This window comes from Hyla sarda, unplaced genomic scaffold (assembly GCF_029499605.1).
Source record: "Hyla sarda isolate aHylSar1 unplaced genomic scaffold, aHylSar1.hap1 scaffold_173, whole genome shotgun sequence".
Lineage (NCBI taxonomy): Eukaryota > Metazoa > Chordata > Amphibia > Anura > Hylidae > Hyla > Hyla sarda.
This window is the reverse complement of record NW_026608371.1, coordinates 105,694-116,040: the sequence shown is the minus strand read 5'-3', so window position 1 is coordinate 116,040 and position 10,347 is coordinate 105,694. Positions and strand designations below refer to the sequence as shown.

General features: G+C 56.7%; 1 protein-coding gene across 1 annotated transcript in view; it reads left to right on the top strand.

Annotated features, from left to right (window-relative positions):
• The window catches only part of POLQ (DNA polymerase theta), a gene marked incomplete at its 3' end in the record, with an annotated part of 104,032 nt that continues 93,685 nt past the window's right edge, over positions 1-10,347 (top strand). Inside the window, exons 1-6 of the mRNA XM_056552598.1 lie at positions 1-1,015; positions 2,407-2,589; positions 2,745-2,875; positions 3,988-4,144; positions 4,240-4,345; positions 10,034-10,250. Coding sequence (XP_056408573.1) covers positions 1-1,015; positions 2,407-2,589; positions 2,745-2,875; positions 3,988-4,144; positions 4,240-4,345; positions 10,034-10,250 — 1,809 coding nt within the window. The remainder of the gene's footprint in view (positions 1,016-2,406; positions 2,590-2,744; positions 2,876-3,987; positions 4,145-4,239; positions 4,346-10,033; positions 10,251-10,347) is intronic.

Below are 10,347 nucleotides of genomic sequence, written 5' to 3'. Positions count from 1 at the left end.
ATGCAGAAGCCACACAAAGCGGATACAAAACCCAATCTGACCGCCATCTTGTTTGGAGGACTGACAGCCAAGGAAAATGATCCTAAGATGGCAGCGTCCAGCGCCAAAGGAGTCCTGGGCCCCCACAACAGCCGCAAACGCTTCCGGCCGCACTCCCTGTCCAGCTCCCCGGGGTCTGAGGATTCGGCCAGTCCCTCCAGCTCTAAGAAAGCTGCGCTCCATACACTCCGCCGGCCCCACACCAGGACGTCTCCCAGACTGCGCAGCAAGGACACGGGGGGCGCCAGAGAGTCAGCTGACACCAGGACAAAATCCGGACTCCACAGCAGGGACACAGGGGGCAGCAGAGAGTCAGCCGACACCAGGACAAAACCCGGACTCCACAGCAGGGACACAGGGGGCAGCAGAGAGTCAGCCGACACCAGGACGTCTCCCAGACTCCACAGCAGGGACACGGGGGGCGCCAGAGAGTCAGCCGATACCAGGACGTCTCACAGTCTCCACAGCAGGGACACGGGGGGCGCCAGAGAGTCAGCCGACACCAGGACAAAATCCGGACTCCACAGCAGGGACACAGGGGGCAGCAGAGAGTCAGCCGATACCAGGACGTCTCACAGTCTCCACAGCAGGGACACGGGAGGCGCCAGAGAGTCAGCTGACACCAGGACAAAACCCGGACTCCACAGCAGGGACACGGGGGGCGCCAGAGAGTCAGCCGATACCAGGACGTCTCACAGACTCCACAGCAGGGACACGGGAGGCGCCAGAGAGTCAGCTGACACCAGGACAAAACCCGGACTCCACAGCAGGGACACGGGGGGCGCCAGAGAGTCAGCCGACACCAGCATCATCTCTGGCCCTGACCGGGACTACATCCTGTTCAGCCCAGCACAGCAAGCATCTATTCTGGAGAAGCGGAACGGACACCAGCCGGGTGGCATCGCCAACCTCTCCGTGTCCGTGCTGGCGCCCCCGTCTGGCCTTGACCGGTCACTGCTGGATGCCAGCCTCACCGGTGAGTATGTTGGTGTCCGCTGTGATGTATTTTGAAGGGTGACTACAAGAAGCTCCCAGACCCGTATATCAATTTCTGTTCATGTGCAAGATCTCTGCTTGTTGTCAGTGGCTGCCCAGGCATGCTGGGAGTTGTAGTTTTGCAACATCTGGAGGTCCACACTTAGGAGACGACTACCCTAGATGCTGTGGTAAAGAGAAGCCTCTAGACCAGCGTTTTCCAACCAGGGTGCCTCCAGCTGTTGCAAAACTACTACTCACAGTATGGCCAGACAGCCAAAGGCTGTCTGGGCATGCTGGGAGTTGTAGTTTTGCAAAAACTGGAGGCACCCTGGTTGGAAAACACTGCTCTAGACCAGTGTTCCCAGCCTGTGTCTCTCCAGCTGTTGCAGGACTACAACTCCCATCATTGTCAGACAGCACAGGCTTTCCAGTCATGCTGGGAGTTGTAGTTTTGCAACAGCTGGAGGCACCCTGGTTGGAAAACACTGCTCTAGACCAGTGTTCTCAGCCTGTGTCTCTCCAGCTGTTGCAGAACTACAACTCCCTTCATTGTCAGATTTATACATATATACATATATATACATAGCACAGGCTTTTCAGTCATGCTGGGAGTTGTAGTTTTGCAGCATCTGGAGGTCCACAGTTTGGAGACCACTGGTCTAGACCCTGTATCATCCAGCTGTTGCAGAACTACAAATCCCATCATGCCTTTGGCTGTAAGGACATGGGGGGGAATCAAAATGCATTATGTGTAAGACTTGAAATAGTCTTGTAGTAGTTTAATTAGAGCATGCTGGGAGTTGTAGTTTTGATGAAGAGCCACAGATTGGGGAACGTTGCTGCTGGAAATAATAGTAGCAAACCCTCAGCTGTGGAAACGATTACAGATTGTAGCGCAGTCTATCAGGTTTTACCTTTCAGTAGCAGGTGGGGGTCTGTTGCTTTAGTTATTTCTCTTTTATAACAGTTTGAGCTCTAATACAAAGCTCCAAACCCTCTGCTTAGAAGTAGATGTAGGGTTAATGGATCCTGTCTGCCACCGGGTCCCGTACGTTTCAGGCTGTCACATGGTACAGACCGGCCGTCACACCTCTCTGAAGGGATCCGCCACGTTTTGCAGCCGACTCAGGCCCAGGCCTAATATACACCATAAACCTGTGTTTCCCAACCAGGGTGCCTCCAGCTGTTGCAAAACTACAACTCCCAGCATGCCCGGAGAGCGAGAGGCTGTCTGGGCATGCTGGGAGTTGTAGATTTGCAACAGCTGGAGGCACCCTGGTTGGGAAACACTACCACAAACATAGGGCACAGAAGACATTGAGTGTTTGACCTGGGGTCAGAGGTCACGTTCGGTGTCTCCCCTTCTCATGTCTCCGGTGTCTCCCACAGGATCGGGCCTCCACATGGCGGTGCCGGCCGAGCTGGCGGACAAGCTGCTGCTGGAGAGCTGGGGTCTGCCCCGCGCCGTCCTGGACACTTACGCCAGCCTGGGGGTCCGGCACATGTTTGAGTGGCAGGCGGAGTGTCTGATGATGGGCCGGGTCCTGGAGGGCAAGAACCTGGTCTATTCTGGTAAGTGTAGTCCGCCACCCTACTCGTCCCCCTGCATAAGGCAGAAGATTCCTTCTATTATGGGGGGGACCAGAGCTGCAGGGGGGGACCAGGGCCGACCACATGTTATCTGTGTAATCGTCCCCGACTCCCATTGACCCGACCTCTGTCTTCAGCTCCTACAAGTGCCGGGAAGACGCTGGTGGCCGAACTGCTGATCCTGAAGAGAGTCCTGGAGACCCGCAGGAAAGCCATCTTCATCCTGCCCTTTGTCTCTGTCGCCAAAGAGAAGACCTTCTACCTGCAGGTAATGCATTCTGGGGGTCAGGAGGGGTCAGGTCATACTGGGGGTCAGGAGGGGTCAGGTTATACTAGGGGTCAGGTTATACTGGGGGTCAGGAGTGGTCAGGTTATACTGGGGGTCAGGAGTGGTCAGGTTATACTGGGGGTCAGGTTATACTGGGGGTCAGGAGGGGTCAGGTTATACTGGGGGTCAGGAGGGGTCAGGTTATACTGGGGGTCAGGAGGGGTCAGGTCATACTGGGGGTCAGGTTATACTGGGGGTCAGGAGGGGTCAGGTTATACTGGGGGTCAGGAGGGGTCAGGTTATACTGGGGGTCAGGAGGGGTCAGGTTATACTGGGGGTCAGGAGGGGTCAGGTTATACTGGGGGTCAGGTTATACTGGGGGTCAGGTTATACTGGGGGTCAGGAGCGGTCAGGTTATACTGGGGGTCAGGAGGGGTCAGGTCATACTGGGGATCAGGTTATACTGGGGGTCAGGAGGGGTCAGGTTATACTGGGGGTCAGGAGGGGTCAGGTTATACTGGGGGTCAGGAGGGGTCAGGTTATACTGGGGGTCAGGAGGGGTCAGGTTATGCTGGAGCCCTAGAGATCAGGAGGGGTCAGGTTATACTGGGGCCCTAGAGATCAGGAGGGGTCAGGTTATACTGGAGCCCTAGAGATCAGGAGGGGTCAGGTTATACTGGGGCCCTAGAGATCAGGAGGGGTCAGGTTATACTGGGGCCCTAGAGGGCAGGAGGGGTCAGGTTATACTGGGGCCCTAGTGGGCAGGAGGGGTCAGGTTATACTGGGGCCCTAGTGGGCAGGAGGGGTCAGGTTATACTGGGGCCCTAGAGATCAGGAGAGGTCAGGTTATACTGGGGCCCTAGAGGTCAGGAGGGGTCAGGTTATGCTGGGGCCCTAGAGGGCAGGAGGGGTCAGGTTATACTGGGGCCCTAGAGATCAGGAGAGGTCAGGTTATACTGGGGCCCTAGAGGTCAGGGGCTGTCAGGCTGCAGTCATCCAGTATGTGGCCCCTGTGGTGCCGTCCTCCCTGACGTTGTTATCTCTAGTCGCTGACCACCTCCCCTCTCCATGCAGTTGTTACCAGCTCTGATCGGCGCCATCTTGTCTTTCAGAACCTGTTCCAGGAGGTCGGGGTCCGGGTTGGCGGGTACATGGGCAGCTCCGCTCCAGCCGGTGGCTTCACCTCTCTGGACGTCGCCGTCTGCACCATCGAGAAAGCGAACGGACTGGTGAACCGACTGATCGAGGAGAAGAGGATCAACATGCTGGGTGCGGCCTGGGCCCTGCTACATCAGCATAGGGATGATGGGGGTTGTGGTCTCCTCTTGTACTGATGATGATGGGTGTTGTGGTCTCCCCGGCAGGTATGATGGTGGTGGATGAGCTGCACATGTTGGGGGATTCGCACCGCGGTTATCTGCTGGAGCTTCTCCTCACCAAGATCCAGTACGTGACTCAGAAGACGGCCAAGTAAGTGTGGAGCGGAGCGGAGCTGACCGCCATGTTCTGCTTTAGGGTTAATATATAACACCAGATTTCTCATTCAGCTCCATTGGGGGACACAGGACCCGTGGGTATATCTTGCTGCCACTCGGAGGCTGACACTAGGCATAACAAAAAAAAAAGGTTGGCTCCTCCCAGCAGGATATATCCCACCTACTGACTTAGAGACTCAGTTTTTAGCTTAGTGTCCTAGGAGGCAGCTCAGGTCTGGGTTTCTCCAGACCTGGTCTATTTTATTATTTTCTAGTGTTAGAGTTCCTTTTTTATTTTTCTAGGTAGGGGCGACAGGAGCATGGCGCTGCTTGATTTCCCCACATGCGACTGAAGGGCACGGTCCATAGAGTATGGTTCGTTAACCCTTCCTCGCCACCGACCAGCACTAGGTTGTATCTTGGGTCCGGGTCACCTATTGCCTCTGCTCGCCCCGCTTATTGAAGCCTGGCATGATGCAGTTGGCCTAGACTGGTGAAGACTTCTGGGGAGAAGACTTCTAGGGAGGTAAGTATACCTTCCACAGTTAGGTAAGTATGCACCTTCTCCCCCCTGCACCGTCGACGCTCCCACAGACATCCCAGGGTCATTTATTCTGACTCCTCCCCTGAGCACAGGCGCTGCTCGCGCTCCAGGTCCCCCGCTCCTAGGCAGCATCCTCGGTCCCGCGGCCGCTCTCCTAGGGGCCGTTCCCATTCCTCGGCCCGCCTTACCAGATCCAGGTCACCTAGATCGGGAGCCTCCACTAACCGTTTCCAGTCTCCAGGTGAGCTAGCGGACTCAGACTCGGCTCCGGATTCGGAAGAGCTGTCATCCATGTCTGACTTGGTGGACAGCTTGGTGTCAGCTGTCAGGGACACCTTCCATCTACAGGACCCTGTAACTTCGGACCCTGCTCCTGAAGTTTCCTTTACACGTACTCATTCCTCTCCCAAGGTCTTCCATTCTCACAAGGAGTTTGATGATCTTCTGGAGACCGCCTGGAAGCTTCCGGAGAAGCGCTTCCAAGGCACTAAACGGTTGAAGACTGTGTCCGTTTTCTCAGGATCTTATCTCTAAATGGACCGTTTCACCATCGGTGGACCCCCCAGTCTCCCGTTTATCTAAATCCACCACCTTGCCGTTGGCGGATGCCGCTTCTTTCAAAGATCCCGCGGACAAGCGGGTTGAGAATTTGGCCAAGTATGCATTTGAGGCGGTGGGGTCCTCTCTGCTCCCGGCCTTCTCATTGACCTGGGTCTCAAAGGCCTTATCTGTGTGGGCTTCACAGCTCCGCCAAGGGCTGTTGTCCGGGGCCTCCCCTGATCTGGCTGAGATTGCTCTCCAGATCTCAAAGGCAGGTGAATATTTATGCCAGGTTTCCTTGAAGTCAGCATGCTTCGCGGCCGGCAATCTAGTCGCCATTCGCCGCTCTATGTGGCTGAAAGTTTGGAACGCCGACTTGGCTTCCAAAAAATCCCTGACGGATATGCCCTTTACTGGCGGCCGCCTTTTTGGGAAAAGGCTGGACGACATCATCTCTGAGGCGACGGGCGGTAAGAGTTCTTTGCTTCCCCAGAACAAGGCGCGCCGCCCTGCGGCTCGTGGGGGTTTTCGCAAGATGACCTCCTTTTGGTCCTTTCGCCCCCTCGGTGCCAGGACAAATCGGGCTCCTAGCAAGCTAGGCAGGGCCCGTCCTTCAAACCTCGCCCCTCCTGGAAGCAGGATAGCCGTTCCAACCGGTTTTCCCCGAAGTCGGGGACTCGCAAGCCTACGTCAGCCTGAACGGGTGCCCCCACCCGGGACTTCCCCTCGGCTGGGCTGTCGCTTATTCCTCTTCCTCTGGACCGCCGGATCAGTCTGCCCACCTCGACTCGCCAGTCACTTCTTTGGTGGCTTCGCTCTCCTTTCCTTCTGAGCGACCTCTGGTTTCTACCGACGGACACGAGCCTCCTCGGTTGGGGGGGAGTTCTCCTGGACCGGACGGTCCAGGGCCGATGGTCCCCTCAGGAAGCCAGGCTTCCTATCAATGTCCTAGAGATCCGGGCAATCTTCCTTTTGTCTACGGCACTGGGAGTCTCTTCTCTGGGGTTGCCCGGTTCGCATTCAGTCGAACAACGCCACGGCCGTGGTGTATGTCAATCGTCAAGGGGGCACTCGCAGCAGCGCAGCCATGACCGAGATGTCCAAGATCTTGATCTGGGCGGCGCGCCTGGTTCCCTCCATATCGGCGATACACATCCCGGGGGTGGACAACTTGTAAGCTGACTTTCTAAGTCGCTCCTATCCCGACCCAGGGGAGTGGTCCCTTCACCCGGAGGTGTTCGAGTCCATTTGCCATCGCTGGGGGATTCCGGACGTGGACCTCTTTGTGTACCGCTTGAACAGACAGGTTCCGACCTTCGTGGCAAAGTCCAGAGATCCTCTGGCCGCGGACGCTCTCGTCATTCCCGGGTCTTGGTTCACTCTCCCGTACCTGTTTCCACTGTTCTCAGGAAACTCAAGGCGGAAAGCGTCTCTGCCATCCTAGTGGCTCCAGATTGGCCCCGCCGTTCTTGGTACGCTGACGTGGTTCGGCTCGTGGCGGACGTTCCCTTTCGGCTGCCAGATCGTCTCGATCTTCTTTCTCAGGGCGCTCTTTTGCCACCCCAATTCACTGCCGCTGCGTTTGACGGCGTGGCGTTTGAAACCGCGGTGTTGAAGGCTCGCGGTTTCTCATCTGGGGTTATTCGCACTATGCACAGGCTGCGTAAGCCGTCCTCGGCTAGGATTTACAATAGGACTTGGCAGGCCTATTTTTGGTGGTGTGAGGCACGCTCTCTTTCTACGGTTCGTTTTTTCTCTGCCAAACCTTTTGGCGTTTCTGCAGTCGGGTTTTGAAACGCGTTTGGCTCTTAGTTCTCTAAGTTCTCTAAGGGTCAAGTGTCGGCGCTGTCTATTCTTTTTCAGCGGCCTCTGGCTTCCGACTCGTCTGTTCGCACCTTCCTTCAGGGAGTAGCTCATGAGGTTCCTCCTTACAGGTCTCCTACTCCCCCTTGGGACTTGAATTTGGTCCTGAGCGCCTTGCAGTCCACTCCGTTCGAACCTATCCGCGACATTTCCCTTCGTTTCCTTTCTTGGAAAGTTTGCCTTTTTGGTTGCTGTGACCTCGATCCAACGGGTGTCGGAATTGGCAGCTCTCTCCTGTCAACCTCCTTTCCTGATTCTTCATTAGGACAAGGCGGTGCTCCGGCCAGTTCCTTCCTTTCAACCGAAGGTGGTTTCGTGCTTTCATCTGAACAAGGATATCGTTATTCCTTCCTTCTGCCCTGCTCCGTCTCATCCTAGGGAGCGCTCTCTCCACAAGCTTGATGTGGTCCGGGCCTTGCGAGTTTACCTTTCGGACACCTCTTCCTTCTGGCGGTCGGAGTCACTGTTTTTCCTTCCGGAGGGCCTACGCAAGGGTTTGCATGGGCTTCTAAGGCCACCATCTCCAGGTGGATCCGGTCCGCCATTTCTGAAGCATATCATTCCAAGGGGAAGGATCCTCCTTTCCGGCTTACGGCTCACTCCACTCGTTCTGTGGGGGCCTCTTGGGCGGTCTTTAATAGGGCTTTTGCCCTACAGGTGTGTAAGGCGGCCACTTGGTCTTCGGTGCACACGTTCACCAAGTTTTACCAAGTGCACACTTCTGCATCTGCCGAAGCCTGTTTGGGGCGTAAGGTTATGCAGGCAGCGGTGGCTCTGCTGTCTGCTTGATTACGGGTTGAACCGGGGAGCTGGCATTGGGTTGTAGTACTGGGGGGGTGTCTGGCACTGGGTTGTAGTACTGGCGGGGGGGGGGGGGTCTGGCATTGTGTTGCTAAACTGGGGGGGGTGCTGGCATTGTGTTGCAGTACTTGTGGGGGGGCTGGCATTGTGTTGTAGTACGGTGGGGGGATCTGGCATTGTGTTGCAGTACTGGGGTGGCTGGCATTGTGTTGTAGTACCGGGGGGGGCTGGCATTAGGTTGTAGTACCGGGGGGGCTGGCATTGTGCTGCAGTACTGGGGGGTCTGGCATTGTGTTGCAGTACTGGGGGGGGGCTGGCATTGTGTTGCAGTACTGGGGGGGTTGGCATTGGGTTGTAGTACTGGGAGGGGGGCTAGCATGGGTTGTAGTACTGGGGGGGGTCTGGCATTGGGTTGGGGTTGTAGTACTGGGGGGGGGGGGGGGGTCTGGCATTGTGTTGCAGTACTGGGGGGGGGGGGTTGGCATTGGATTGTAGTACTGGGAGGGGGGCTGTCATGGGTTGTACTGGGGGGGGGGGCTGGCATTGGCATTGTGTTGTAGTACCGGGGGAGGGGGGGGGGGCGGGGGAGGGTCTGGCATTGTGTTGCAGTACTGGTGGTGGGGGGGGGGGGCTGGCATTGTGTTGCAGTACTGGGGGGCTGGCATTGTGTTGTAGTACTGAGGGGGGGGGGGGGGCTGGCATTGTGTTGTAGTACTGGGGGGGTTGGCATTGGGTTGTAGTACTGGGAGGGGGGCTGGCATGGGTTGTAGTACTGGGGAGCTGGCATTGGGTTGGGGTTGTAGTATAGGGGGGGGCTGGCATTGTGTTGTAGTACTGGGAGGGCTGGCATTGGGTTGGGGTTGTAGTATAGGGGGGGGCTGGCATTGTGTTGTAGTACTGGGAGGGCTGGCATTGTGTTGCAGTATTGGGGGGGTTGGCATTGGGTTGTAGTACTGGGAGGGGGGCTGTAATGGGTTGTAGTACTGGGGGGCCTGGCATTGGGTTGAGGTTGTAGTACTGGGGAGGCGCTGGCATTGGGTTGTAGTATTGGGGGGTAGTGTCTGGCATTGTGTTGTAGTACTGGGGAGGAAGGGCTGGCATTTGTGTCGTAGTACAGGGGGGGGTGGCTGGCATTGTGTTGTAGTACTGGGGGGGCTGGCATTGTGTTGCAGTACTGGGGGGGTTGGCATTGGGTTGTAGTACTGGGGGGGCCTGGCATTGGGTTGGGGTTGTAGTACTGGGGGGGGCGCTGGCATTGGGTTGTAGTATTGGGGGGCTGGCATTGTGTTGTAGTACTGGGGGGTAGTGTCTGGCATTGTGTTGTAGTACTGGGGAGGAGGGGCTGGCATTGTGTCGTAGTACAGGGGGGGGGGTGGCTGGCATTGTGTTGTAGTACTGGGGAGGGGGGGCTGTCATTGTGTTGTAGTACTGGGGGGGTAGTGGCTGGCATTGTGTTGTAGTACTGGGGGGGTTGGCATTGGGTTGTAGTACTGGGGGGGTAGTGGCTGGCATTGTGTTGTAGTACTGGGGGGGTTGGCATTGGGTTGTAGTACTGGGGGGGCTGGCATTGGGTTGGGGTTGTAGTACTGCGGGGGCGCTGGCATTGGGTTGTAGTATTGGGGGGGGGCTGGCATTGTGTTGTAGTACTGGGGGGGGTAGTGGCTGGCATTGTGTTGTAGTAATGGGGAGGGGGGGGCTGTCATTGTGTTGTAGTACTGGGGGGGGGTAGTGGCTGGCATTGTGTTGTAGTAATGGGGAGGGGGGGCTGGCATTGTGTTGTAGTACAGGGGGGGGGGTAGTGGCTGGCATTGTGTTACAGTATTGGGGGGGGGGGGGGGGCTGGCATTGTGTTGTAGTACCGGGGTGGGGGGGGGTTGGGTCTGGCATTGTGTGTTGTTTTTGATGAATTGTGACTCTTTTTGCTTTTCACTGAAGGGAGAGCGATGGTGGTGCGGGGTCTATGGATGTGCAGATTGTAGGGATGAGCGCCACCCTGCCCAACCTCAGCCTCCTGGCGTCCTGGCTCCGGGCCGAGCTCTACCACACCGACTACCGCCCTGTGCCCCTCAAAGAGCGGATCAAAGTCAACAAAACTTTATACGACTCCTCCATGACCCCGGTGCGAGAACTAGAGCCGATCATTCAAGTGAAGGTAAGAAATGGAATGGTGGGGGAGGGGCTATTATAATGTGAGCCCTGTGGGGGAGGGGCTATTATAATGTGAGCCCTGTGGGGGAGGGGAATATTAT